Below are 14,265 nucleotides of genomic sequence, written 5' to 3'. Positions count from 1 at the left end.
GAATTTTTTTTGTGTGTGGGGGGGGGTGATGACAAACAAAAAATACAACATGTTTCTATATCTTACATCTCCTTTTTCAAGTCCACAACCACTACATCTACTCATATAAAAAACATGGAAATTGCATAGAAACTCATGTAAACTTTATTTCTGAAGGCAGTTTGTAACAATAGACAAACTACGTTGCTTTCAGTTCTCATTTTAGAGTCAGGTAAATCACCCTGGCAACTCTGAATCCATTGTTTGCTATATTTTCCTTTCTTTACTTTTCCCACAGACCTAAATGTGTGTTTAACATCGAGATAAACATTAGAGAAGACAGTAGTTGTCTAGACTGTGTATTCATGGTCTTAGGCCATGATAATCCTGGGTCATGCATTTCACTGATCACTATGTTAAGGAAAACCGTAGAAGATTTGGACCCACTCCTCACCACAGGGGAATATGACCAATCCTAACTCTGCCATTGTCTCTGGTTGTCCCAGGACCTTGTTATGATGCTTCTACATCATTCAGTTCACATGGATAAAAAGGTGTGATGGGTGTGATACATGAAAAGGTGTGATGGGGTGATAAATAAAAAGGTGTGATGGGGTGATAAATAAAAAGGTGTGATGGGGTGATAAATAAAAAGGTGTGATGGGGTGATAAATTAAAAGGTGTGATGGGTACAATAAATAAAAAGTTGTGATGATCCGCGGACCCATCACAGACCCATCATACCTTTTTATTTATCTGAATTCACAGGTTTTATGCACCAACCAAACCTCTAGGAGAGCGCGATGATCCCCTTTTGATTACATCATTCAGTTCTCCATGAAGAGGATGGATCCAAGGCTTCAGCCTTTCTCATCATTCTCCTCTCCCGAATCCCCCTCCACTACCTTTGATACAGTAAACCTATTCTCTCCACCATCTTGATTCTGAACATTCTCGTCTTTGTTGATGTTAGGACCTAGATCGGCGGGGTTTAGGTTCTCTTTTGAGTTGGACACATTAACAGCCTTCGCTCTAGTGTCCCTATCCAGACAGTTCTCCTCAAACACAGGGTCTTTCATAAAGACAGGGTCTCCCATAAAGACAGGGTCATCCTCGATAAGCCTCTGCCCCTCCTCTCCCATCCCAAAGCTGCTTAGTAACATATTGTGACTGATGCTGAGGTGGCGCCTCAGGCGGCGTGGGGAATGCTCCAGGGTTTGGATATTCGTTCCCAGGATGTCACTACAGCTCTTTGAACGACTCAACTCCTTGAATTCCGTCTTTGGCTTCGGCTTCGCGGCAGCGCCAATCTGCCTGATGGCGGTGCTGTAGTCCTCATGCTTCTCAGACAGGAAGTTGAAGATGTCGACGGCGGTGGGAAGGCGGCGAGGGCTGCGGATGTCGTCCTTCTCGGGCTGCCATCGATGGTCCAGGTGGTCCATCCTGTGTCTCTGCCTTCTCTTCTTCAGGACCTTGTGGGCCGACACAACCATGTGGACGTTCCAGCTGAAGAACAGAGACAGCCAGGCCAGACCCATGTAGATCCACACCTCTGCAAACACCCGGTACAGCCTTGGGTAGTCTATGTTCGGATTGATACCTGTGGAGTCAAAAAGAGAACATAGTTTAATTAAGTATATGTCACCCTTTCTTCAGCATGGACCAAGCAGGATTGCACCAGGCAATGAATCCACCTCCAAATAACTTCATGATCCTCTAATGTGAATTAGGTGATATCATTCTTCACATATCTCTTTAACATAAACGAATATTTTCTGAGGAATGCCATCTACTTCATGAAAAGCCTATGTAACTACCTGCGACGTAGTCCCCGAAGCCGACAGTGGTGAGGGTGATGAAGGAGAAGTAGAAGCCCTCCAGGTACGACCATCCCTCCAGGGACATGAACACAAACGGGGGGATCACCAGGTGTACCAGCAGACCCCACAGGAGGAAGATGGCCGTGCAGATCAACTGGACCTTTTTCTGCAGACGTCACACAGGGACAATCAATCGATCATTCAAATGTATTTTTTATAAAGAACTTGGTGACAACTGCTGATGTAAAAAGGGCTTTACAGTGAGCCGGCCTAGACCCCAGAGAGCAACCAAAGCAGAAGCTAAAGCACAGTGAGAAGAACAAGCAACGGCATGTGACACGTGACAATGTTAGACCAATCCCTTTGATTTGACCATGTCAATTGTCATTGTGAGTGTTCCACCAGATCTGGTGATAAAGCTAACATGTCTTGGAGGCTAACACTTCTCCATTAGTTGGACCATACAGGATTCAGTAATTAGTACGCAGCTACAGTGGCTAAACGTGGCTTGTCATTGGCTAATCCGCTGTTAATAAATGGTTAAGTCATGTATTGCACCTCCCCCAAAGTCATTGATAGAAATCCAAATCAGCACATTAAACGTGCTGAGAGATTCCCAGTGAGTCTTACCACACTAAGACCTTTGAGTACCAGGACCTGTCCCAGGCGCTTGGCTCTGTCTCCGAAAAATGAGCCCAGCTCACTAATCCAGGTGAGGCAGAGAGGGATCCCACACAGGCCATACAGGATGCAGAATATACGGCCGCCAGCCGTCTTTGGGGCAACATTACCATAACCTGCAAATCACAAACGTATAGACTTTCAGACAGCAGCTTCATTTCTGCTATGGTTAGACATTGGGTAACTGAGTTGGCAGCAGTTATCGGAGAGAGATGTACATGATTCATTGTTTCCAGTCTTGTATTCAAGATATTGCCCACCTATGGTAGTGACAATAGTGGCAGCAAAGACAACCGAATTGGTCCAGTCCCAGTTGTTGTAGGTATTCTCTCCAGTGATGGTCACACCTTGTCCAGCAGCGTCTGACACCACCTAGGGAACAGAGTGGCTTATCACACCATACAAACAGAGCTGATTGGGGTCATCTTAAAAGTTAACAGGTTTCAGTGGGATGAATTTCAGGAGTTTCACACTCTGGGAAAACACAGCTCTAAAGTTACTTTGGGAATCTAAGTTCACTGAGATTGAGCAAATAAAAATATAAACTGTTCCCACTTTGATTTGTTTGAAAAGTATATTTTAGTCATTACACACAAACAATAGACCCCTCTTATATACTTCCAGAACCTTCAAATAGAAGCACACAGCCGTCATTTATGGACTGAAAACGCCCTCTGTAGTCTCGTAAACACGATCCTAGACAGCAGTGGCATTGAAACATCGGCGGCAACCCGGATATCTAGAGAGACTACGCCCTCTGAAAATATGCTGCCGCTTGGCTATTCCATGGTAGCAGAGTGGCACTGAGACTCTGATTGTTCACTATAAAATGTATGTCAAAACGAAAACCAATGATTGCAAAGTTAAACAAAACATACAACTCTGCACAAGGACTACTTTTAACAATTTCCACTGAAAACATATTGGCCTGAAGAACAGTGCAGACGCAAAGTTTGGTAACAGAATGACCTTGCAGTTTTCTGACGTCATTCTGTTACCAAACTTTGCATCTGCACTGTTATCCGAGCAAAGAAAATGCCAAACCAGTTCTTCTGAACTGTCCCAGCATGCTGGCTTGGCTCCTTTGGTTAAAGAGCAGAGAGATTATGAAAATGCATGCAGGCTTATCACTGGTGTGTTCTGTTGCTATAATTGAAACTTGATTCATAAGCATAGTAGTACTCCAAACTTTTACTGCAACAGTGAAAATAATATATTCAATGCATAACAACATATAACAATAACACAGCCATTTCAGTACTGCCAAGGACTGAAATGTCCTAACTTGACAAGCTTTGTTTAGATGAAATCATTTCAGATGATCTACAATGTTATTTTTTTCATGTAAAATTACCAACAAAGCATTTGACATCAGGCAGTCCGGACCAAATCTGAACCAATCATAGTTTTCCGGACCGGCCTATATTTGGCCCAAACATAGACATTCAGATTTGGTCTGGTCCAGACCGGCCTTGATTTAGCCCAAACACAGACATGGATTTGGCCCACACCGAACCAATGTGTACTTATTTGGGGGCATAGCTCATTAGAATAATACCCAGCAAGTGTTTGTTTTTACATTTATATTTTGGACATTCAGTAGATGCTCTTATCCAGAGTGACTTACAGTCAGTGTATTCAACTAAGGTAGATAAACAACAACATATCACAGTCATAGAAATATATATTTTTTTCTGTAAATGTTACTCTGAATGTTATTGTAGTTAAAGTGGTCTGATGGTTCATTGTGTATGCTGGCCTAGTTTGATCATCATTGCTGCCAGTTTTAAAGCATTTGAAAAAGCTAACATAACTGCATGTGATAGATGGGAGCAATAATACACATTTTGTTTCTTACTTAACAGAACATGCATTGCATTGAACATTTTGCCATAGAATCAATGGCTGAAAAATACATATTTTCAACGTCTGGAAAATACATATTTTTACCATTCATTCTGCCCCTAAAATGCACCTGATTTCAACGTCCAGAAAATAAGTATTTTCGACATCCATATAACACTTATTTTTATATTTTCGAGGTCTAAGCTTTCATTCAGCACCTGAAATGCACGTGATGTCAACTTCTGGAAAATAGGTACTTTCAACATAATTCTGCTTACTGGGTATGTTTATTATCCAGGGACAACATCCATGGGCCTACATAGTTGTAGAACAGTAGGCCTAAAACATAGTGGCAATTATACGGTAACAGAGGGATTCTGAGACTCGGATTTCTTCACTTTAAAATAAACAAAAAAACAATGATTGCAAAAAAGTTCAACAAACCATACAACTCCACGCACAAGGACTACTTTTAACAATTTTCACTGAAATGTTTACAATACATTTGCTTGAAGAACAAAAGTGCATAGAGTTGTAAGGTTTGTAATGATAATCAGTAATGATAATCATTAAAACACAGATTGGGAATATAATACATGCATTCTTAATTGAATCCCTACATACCCCCAAAATATAGTTCAGATCTTCTTTAGTCAAGCACGGATATGTTTTAAGAATGTTTTCCTTTTGACGGGAATATTCGGATTTGGCCAGTTTCCAATTTGGTTCTTCAAGTATTTGAAATATTGCTGCCCCGATCGATAGGTAAAAAATGATACCTGACGTTAATACAGGACCCTTATCAGACATTGCTGATCACTTAAACATACTCCTCATTATAAAACTCGCATCCAAATTGTTGCCCAAAACAAAAAAATAGGACGCGTGTTGCATTCAAACTTCTCTTCCTGGTTCCTGTGCTGGGTAATTACAAACGTGGGAGACTGGGATTGTGATAATATAATGGAGGAGGACAAATTCAATCCAGTCCACATACAAGACATCGTTTCAGGTGTGCGCCATTGTTTAGCCTATAGTATAATTTTCAAAGAGACATAAAAACGTTATAAGTGACTTTCTGATTTCTACAACCTAGCTATATGGGTTTAAAGCTGGAATCCGTAGCTGTGAAACTGCCACGTTAGCCCAGCTACTTCAAACAACGAACACTGTTTTTCCCCCCTCGAACATCATTGCACGTCATTGCAGCGCGATAGAACAGCAGATGATGTACTTCTCAAACTTCATGAACCAAGCTAAATCAATAAGAAATGCGACCAGTGGCACTGTTCACTGCATGCTGATCTCAGATGTAATGCTGTGTGGATTAAAGGTCTCAAATGAAATATCTTTATTGAGTTTTGACTGATTGAAAGTCTGACTGGGGATGTGTTTCTGAAAAGCAGCCAAATAGACGTCTACCCTTACGAAAAAAGATTGCAGTATAACTAGTATGCTGCAAAGACAGCGGTCGTTTTGCAGTGTAACTGCAGTTCAGCTTCGGTACACTGTAGTTATTCTGCAATTACTGCGTCCAAAATACCACCGTTGACTGCAGTTACTGCACTTTTACTGATGTTTCAAAAATGTACTATTTTTTTGTAAGGGTGTAATTGGTTTAGATTTGGTCTGGTCCATTTGGCCCAAACATTGATGTCTATGTTTTGTTTGGACAGCATAGTAGAGTAGAGAGCTATACAGTAACCGACTACATGACATTAAAAAAAGTAGAGTACAGTACAATACAGTATAGTTCAGTACAGTAGAGTATAGTACAGTACAATATAATGTGCTGAATTGTATCCTACTTTACTCTAATGTACTCTACTGAATCAAACTGTACTGTACTGTATTATCCTGTGCTCTCCTGTACTGAACTGTGCCATACTGTGCTGTTCAAACTTGTGAAGCATAGCCTAGACGTCTATGATTCGTTCAGATTTGGTCTGGTCCGGAGCAACCACATTTGTACTTATTTGGGGGCCGAAGCTCAATAGTATAATCTCCAGTTTGCAAGTGTTTGTTTTTTACATTTACATTTTGGTCATTCAGCAGATGCTCTTATTCAGAGCGACATACAGTCAGTGCATTCAACTAAGGTAGATAAACAACATATCACAGTCATAGCAAGACAGAAAATATGACAGAGAATTTTACTGAGAATGTTATTGTAGTTGACGTGGTCTGATGGTTTATTCTGTAGGTTGGACTACTTTGAACATCATTGCTGCCAGTTTGAAAGCTTTTGAAAAGCTAACATTAGTTCATGTTTACAGATGGGAGCAATAATACATATTCTATGTTGCAATCTTTCCTCGGCTCCTCTTTCCTATATTAAATGGATTTAAAATGTATTATTGTGATATTGTGTTTACGTCATTGAGAATGTATGTACAGTTTAAATTTGGCCATAGAATTAATTACCAAAAAATAAAAGTCTGTCAATGACGTCTTTTTACCTTTCATTCAGAACTGAAAACGGACCTGATTTCAATGTCCGGAAAATATCTTTTCAACTTTCATTAAGAACTGAAAATGAATCTGATTTCAACATCCGGAAAATATGTATTTGCAGCTTTCATTCAGAACCTAAAATGAACCTAACTTCAACGTCAGGAAAATACATGTTTACAACGTAATTGTGCTTACTGGGCATGTATAATGTTATTAGTGTCACGGTTGTTGTAAGTGGACCAAAGTGCAGCGTGTGTCATTCCACATTTTATTTACACTGTGAAACTATGCAATACATAAACTAAAGAACAAAACAACAGACTGTGACACAGCAGTGAAACATACACTACTCAAAAACAATCTCCCACAAACCCAGGTGGCAAAAACCCCTACTTAAGTATGATCTCCAATTAGAGACAACGAGGACCAGCTGCCTCTAATTGGAGATCATCCCAAACAAAACCCAACATAGAAATACAAAACTAGAACCTGACAACATAGAAAAACTAAACTAGAAAAAAAAACTGTCACACCCTGACCTACTCTACCATAGAAAATAACATCTTTCTATGGTCAGGATGTGACAATTAGCCTATATGTAGGCTACATTATTGACATATAATAACATTATATGTAGGCTATAATAATATAATAGCCTACATTATTGCCTTTCATAAAATACAGGTACACACACACACACATTTACTTGCCGGCATTGCCTACACACAAGTGCATAATAGAGGCACTAATAGAGTTTGCCAGCTTGGAGTCCCAAAAACCAGAAATTAGTTACCTCCATTCCTATGGAGGGAAATGAATCGGGAAAGAATGGGGTTTTGGGACAAACGCCAAAAATAAGGTTTGAGGCTAACACAGGCTCAGGAGATCTTATACATTTTGTTTTATGAGATATCAGTCAGTTAACATGACTATGGATTATGAAGCCTTTATGTGCTTGTTTAGATTACATAAATGCTTCAAAATTCACAAAAGGTGATGTTAGCTGAGATGATCTCATGGAACAAAAGGTATAAGAGCTCCTAAACTTGTGTTTACCACAGACGTTATTTTCGGCGGTTATCCAAACCCCCCCCCCCCAAAAAAACATGAATTTCCACATAGGCTTTGGCCAACGAGACATTGTGGAGTTAGTGCCTACAAAAAGACACCATTTACTATTGCTCTCTATAGAATACCACAGTATGAGTCATAATACCCATAACAAACAGGGAAATGGTTCCAATCATTTTTCCACCATTCATTTTCCCCATAAGGGATTTTAGAAACACTTAAAATAAGGCATGTGTTTTGTGTAGGCTTACCCTGGTGTGATGTTTTGATAACAGTGTAAAACTCTCTAGGACAAAGTGACTTTCATCAATATATTTGCCTGTATTTACCCCCCCCCCCAAAATGAAATGTTAATTAGCTGCTAATGTGGCTATCATAAAGAACTACAAATCCCATGATGATCTGGACGAGCGTGCCGAATCGAGGCAAAGGTAAAACATCTCTGGATTAACTATCGAATGTTAGCTAAATGTAGTAATTCATAAATTGGCAACATTTCTTTAAATTGACAACTCTGTGAACTGTCTTTTGCAAGTTTGAAATTGACACAATACCTGTTAGCAAAGATGTCGGCTACAGATGACATGCAGGAGCTTGCAGGGATTTGTAGTCTTGCATGATGACTAATTTGATGCTAATTAGCATTTTAGAATCTGTTGTAAATAAAGCTGAAAAGTCACCTTGTCTGAAAAAGATTTACATGCTTATCAAAACATCACGCCAGGGTTAGCCTGACTTGCCTAGGTCAATAAAGGTTAAATAAAATGTTTAAAAGCCTACATGAAACACAGGCCTTATTTTAAGTGTTTCTAAAATCCCCTATGGTAAAAATGAATGGTTGAAAAATTATTGGAACCATTTCCTGGGCGCCGAAGACGTGGATGTTGATTACGGCAGCCCCCCCGCACCTCTCTGATTCAGAGGGATTGGGTTAAATGCGGAAGACACTTTTAAGTTGAATGCATTCAGTTGTACAACTGACTAGGTATCCCCCTTTCCCTTTCCCTGTTTGACCGCTAGGTTTTATGGGTATTATGACACCTCCACTGTGGGGCTCAATAGACAGGCGGTAGAATCAGCATCCACAATTTTACATTCACAACATTACAATATTACTCACTCTGGAGTCAATGGGAGGGACTGCCCCTTTCACCATTATCGTGTTGAGCAGGGGGGAATTGCCCTTGTGTTGGGTAGATTAGCTTCTAAACTGACCAGCCCTTTTGGAGCTCACACACACACACACACACACACACACACACACACACACACACACACACACACAATCAGAGATAAGAGCAACCGTCATGACACACACACATTTTCTCCCTGTGCTGAAAAACAAGTGAGAGAGGTGTATCTTCTCTAATGAGGGCTTTATGACATCTTTCCTGTTAGTCTAAGAAAAAACAACTAATGTAGCCTATACCGGAAACCTCTGAAAACTCATATTAGAAAATGTATATCTTATTTTATGAAACTATAACAGTAATCAACAGTTGATAATATATGCGCATATATACTATGCATATTACTAGTAGTATATTTCTAAACGATAGCATTCTCAAAGAGTTGCGGAAAATAAGAATTAGGCCTTAATCTTACTCAGATAATTCTTAGAGAAAACGCGAAGGTTTAGGACAAAATCAGATGAGGGGGAAAGAATGTATTAATGTGGTCAGGTGGGGAAAATAGAGCATTTCTGTGGTCAGGTGGGGAAAAGAGAGCATTTCTGTGGTCAGGTGGGGAAAAGAGAGCATTTCTGTGGTCAGGTGGGGAAAATAGAGCATTTCTGTGGTCAGGTGGGGAAAAGAGAGCATTAATGTGGTCACTCAGGTCAGATTAAATACCATATACTATGGTGCTGAACCAGGCAGATAGGCTATGTCATTGTGTTATTTTTGTACCAAGAGAATGTGCCAGGAATGGCCATTGGGTCTAAGTAGTACTATTGGGACAGATGCTCAGACAGCACAGCTGTTTAAATTAATGTCCCTAAAGCTGCTTCATGCTCAGTCGGGTGAATGAACTGTGCTTAGTCCTCACTGCTTTACCCACCGCGACAGGGCTTTCAAATGCATACATCTTTGAGGGCTTTCAAATACATACATCTTTGAGGGCTTTCAAATGCATACATCTTTGAGGAGGAGTGCGTCTGACTGTCATACATTTTTCATCATATTAATTGTGAATTAAAAAAGTTTAACATTTTATTTTAGATGAATAAACTAGCCTTATTACGAAGGTTAAAAGATACGAGGGTAACGGCATCCAGGATAGTTTGAAGTCAAAAAGTATTGTCTCCTCTTTGACATGTAGATTCGTGCAAATTCGTTATACCCTTTATACACAGCGGGATTATAACTGCAGATCCCACAACAGAGAGAAATCACGCTGGCACAAGGCCCAGTTGAACAAAGCGTTCTGACCACACATTCCAAACATGTTACGCACTCCACTGCATCAACCTGATGGCACGGTGGTCAGGTAAATAGAATCCCAGCATTGACAAGAAAAGTTACCTGCTCCAATGCTACCATCCAGCAACATTAGGCTACCATCTATTTTATTTACCCCGCAAGTAGAGCGCATATCATCTACTATCGCTCAAGGTTTGGTTTCTATTGGAGTGAGCACCTGACCTAGTCCGCAGGGGTATCCCCACCCACCCCCAGCTGCCTGCGAGCAGCAGAGACGTGCTTCGTCATTGCAAGACGCGTCACTGGAATACTCGGATCAATATGCTGTAACTTCTGAAGGCGTCGGGAAACACTTGAATTATGATGGCGGAATAATACCAGGAAGAAAACAGGAAGAAACGTCTCACCTCTCAGGTAAATAGAAACGAGCAGTGCCATGTTAGGGAAACATCGAATCTAATATAGAAGGCAAAAGTAGGTTTCTTTTTTTGCGCAGCAGTCAGTTCAGTTAGCTTGAAGTTCAAATTGCGCCGTGTTTGTGGGAATGGGGGACTATGTCTCAGCCGTTTAGTCAAAATAACTCGCTTTGCTTCACAAACAACGTTGCAATTGATCCAAATATAGCCATAGACTTTGAGTTATTTCAATAATAGCTATTCCATTTATAAGACTTGCCTCCTTTTGAGATCCGAATTTTGCTTTACTAGCCTTTTTCTGCATTGATGTTGAACAAGTGTTTCTGAGCCTACCAAAGAAAGCCAGCCTTTGCGCATGGCCTTGTCAAGACAGTCCACTTGCTTATATTTGGAATAACTCCGTTTAATACAATAATACCTGTTATTATTGTTATTTCATATTTTTGCTGATTTGTATTAGTCTATTTGATTTAAAAATGATAATATAGGCCTCTTTGTTGTTTCTGTATTTTTTTATCCTACCCAGAGGCCAGTACCCACCGAGCACAGGAGCCGTAGACTTTATTTCTTCACAGTTTTACAATTGAATTCAAAATTAAAAGCTGAAATATCTTGAGTCAATAACTATTCAACCCCTTTGTTATGGTAAGCCTAAATGAGTTCAGAAGTCAAAATTTGCTTAGCATGGACTTTAGCTTACACTAATAGTGTTTAACATTATTTTTGAATGACTCATCTCTGTACCCCACACATACAATTATCTGTAAGGTCCCTCAGTCGAGCAGTGAATTTCAAACACAAATTCAACCACAAAGACCAGGGAGGTTTTCCAATGCTTTGCAAAGAAGGGCACCTATTGGTGGATGGGTAAAAAATAAAACTGACATTGAATGTCTGTTTGAACATGGTGAATTTATTCATTTCACTTTGGATGTTGTAATAAAACACAGAGTCACTACAAAGATACAGGCATCCTTCCTAACTCAGTTGCCAGAGAGGAAGGAAACCGCTCAGGTATTTCACCATGAGGCCAATGGTGACGTTAAAACAGTTACATAGTTTAATGGCTGTGATAGGAGAAAACTGAGGATGGATCTACAACATTGTAGTTACTCCACCATTCTAACCTAATTGACAGTGTAAAGAAAGAAGCAGGTATAAAAGAATATTCCAAAACATGCATCCTGTTTGCAACAAGGCACAAAAGTAATACTGCAAAAAAATGTGGCAAAGCAATTCACTTTTCTCTCCTGAATACAAAGTGTTATGTTTGGGGCAAATCCAATACAACACATTACTGAGTGCCACTCCATATTTTCAAGCATGGTGGTAGCTGCATCATGTTATGGGTATGCTTGTAATCGTTAAAGACTGTGTAGTTTATCCAGGATACATTTTTTTTACTAAAAATGGAGGAAATTCCTAGAGGAAAACCTGGTTGTCTACTTTTCACCAGACACTGGGAGATTAATACACCTTTCAGCAGGACAATAACCTAAAACACAAGGCCAAATTTACACTGAAGTGGCTTAAGAAGACAGTGAATGTTCCTGAGTGGCCGAGTTACAGTTTTGACTTAAATCTGCTTGAAAATCTATGGCAAGATCTGGAAATGGTTGTCTAGAAATAATCAACAACCAATTTGATATAGCTTGAAGAATTTTGAAAAGAATAATGGGCAAATCTTGCACAATCCAGGTGTGGAAAGCTCTTAGAGACTTATCCAGAAAGACTAATCGTTTGTTGTAATGATTGTTGTAATCATTACCAAAGGTGATTCTAACATGTATTGACTCAGGGGGTTGAATACTTATCAAATGAAGATATATTAGTGTTTTATTTTTCATTAATTTGTTACAAATCACAGAATTTTTCTTCCACTTTGACATTACAGAGTATTTTGTTTAGATCGTCAACAAAAAATGACAATTAAATACATTTTAAGGCCGTCATTGTAAAATAAGAATTTGTTCTTAACTAACTTGCCTAGTTAAATAAAGGTTAAAAAAACAAACAAACAAAAAAAAGAATCCCACTATGTAACACAACAAAATGTGAAAAGTCCAGGGGTGTGAATACTTTCTGAAGGCACTGTAGTTTCACAGAGAAAAGCGGACCAATACAACTATGCAATGCAAGATGGACAGTTTTGTAACATTATATGTATTTCATACATACAATTGTGAACATTTGTGAAATTGAATTCATGGGGAAGGAATATGCCGAATATGTCCCAAATTGCACCTTATTCCCTATATAGTTACTACTTTTGACCAGGGCCCATAGCTCTGGTAGTGCACAGGGAATAGGGAGCTATAATCTATATATTTCAACCTCTCCTGATCTATTTTACTGATGCTATTCCTTTCTCTCACTCGTCTGGAGTGGATCCCTGTACCTCGTCATGTCTGGGATGTCTCCTGTGTTTCCATGCTGATGTTTGGTGAGTATCCAATTCTATTTTCAGTGCTGCTAAAAGCTGCTCTTTAGAATCATTGGAGTAGGCTGTTTCATGTGTTTATTTAACATCATGTGCTAAATGTTTTACTTGTAGGCAGACAGGAACATGACTGAAGGGCCTGTATTTTGGTCTATGTGAGTCAGAAATACAATATCCCCTTGTTTGAATATTTGAGCTCTAATCACACCAAGCATAGAGCTACATATGTAGGATCTTAATTTGAGCCAACTGGAAAATAGAAAATGAGACAGTTGATCTGATGTGTGAGTATGTCTTCTGGCATGCCTGTGCTTTGGTGCTGCTCACCCAGGCTGAAGTAGGGAGTGGTGGCATCACGTCTGGCTGAGACCCTTCTGGCTTCTTTATCTCTCTCAAACACTTGCCGTCCCAACATGCATTGCGGCATCGTGGCGCAATGGAAAAAGTGTTCCCCTCTATGGGTTTCCCCTATGACTCTCAACTGGTGCTGTTAGCACACAACGTGCCAGAATGTTGGTCTTTATCTAACGTGGATTTCATCTAAATAACTGTGTGTTCTAGAGTAGTAATAACTATCACATATAACTGACCAGAACAACCTGCAATGGAGCATTTCTGCTGAAGAACACCACTTTCAAAGACAATCCTGTCAGGAATACTCCTGGGGGAAGCTTTCTGTATGTGGAGGTTGAGCCAAGAACTGTAGTTGTCTCTTTAGCCACCAGGTGGAAGCACAAACTCAGGGATGATTCTACTGGCACAGATACAGGAGGATGAACACTGAATACTGTAAGAACATGAACAGATATAAACACAAAGGCTGTGGTGCACATAGCTTCATAATGCCTATAAAGTGGATCAAGCTGTTTCATAATAGATGGAGCAATGCCTTGACACAGGCCCGTGTCTTTGACTGCTGGTGAATCTGAGAGCGTGCATCATCACCAAGGTTTTACAAACCCTCTGATCTCAGTGATGCAGACAGAGCAGACGTTCTCATTGGCAAGGCTATTTTCACAGTCATCTCACTCGTCTGTATTAAATGTTTAGCTCTGTAAGAAAACCTCGGGTGCATTCAGTGGGTGTGAAACGGGAGAAAATTTACTGAAACAGAGAAGATGCTACCTGAGCTTGTTCAA

At 39.9% G+C, this 14,265-nt stretch overlaps 2 protein-coding genes across 3 annotated transcripts in view; one reads left to right on the top strand and one right to left on the bottom strand.

Annotated features, from left to right (window-relative positions):
- Nucleotides 1-126: 126 nt before the first annotated feature.
- On the bottom strand, nucleotides 127-5,802 carry LOC115176620 (potassium channel subfamily K member 5-like). 2 transcript variants are annotated; one of them, XM_029736728.1, is made up of 5 exons: nucleotides 4,950-5,802; nucleotides 2,741-2,852; nucleotides 2,430-2,596; nucleotides 1,797-1,965; nucleotides 127-1,579 (listed from the first exon to the last, which is right to left on the bottom strand). In XM_029736728.1, the coding sequence occupies exons 1-5, from the start codon at nucleotides 5,133-5,135 to the stop codon at nucleotides 840-842; spliced, it is 1,374 nt and encodes a 457-aa protein (XP_029592588.1). In that variant the 5' UTR covers nucleotides 5,136-5,802; the 3' UTR covers nucleotides 127-839. The 2 variants fall into 2 exon arrangements, with proteins under 2 accessions (XP_029592588.1, XP_029592589.1); XM_029736729.1 differs by lacking the exon at nucleotides 4,950-5,802 and adding an exon at nucleotides 3,108-3,376.
- Nucleotides 5,803-10,366: 4,564 nt separating this feature from the next.
- Nucleotides 10,367-14,265, top strand: part of LOC115176436 (uncharacterized) — a gene marked incomplete in the record, with an annotated part of 76,299 nt that continues 72,400 nt past the window's right edge. The window contains 2 exon segments of the mRNA XM_029736479.1: nucleotides 10,367-10,684; nucleotides 13,072-13,129. Coding sequence (XP_029592339.1) covers nucleotides 13,117-13,129 — 13 coding nt within the window.

The sequence above is a fragment of the Salmo trutta genome, chromosome 37 (assembly GCF_901001165.1).
Source record: "Salmo trutta chromosome 37, fSalTru1.1, whole genome shotgun sequence".
Taxonomy (NCBI): Eukaryota; Metazoa; Chordata; class Actinopteri; order Salmoniformes; family Salmonidae; genus Salmo; species Salmo trutta.
The sequence above is the reverse complement of the archived record's forward strand: the minus strand, read 5'-3'. Positions and strand labels throughout refer to the sequence as shown.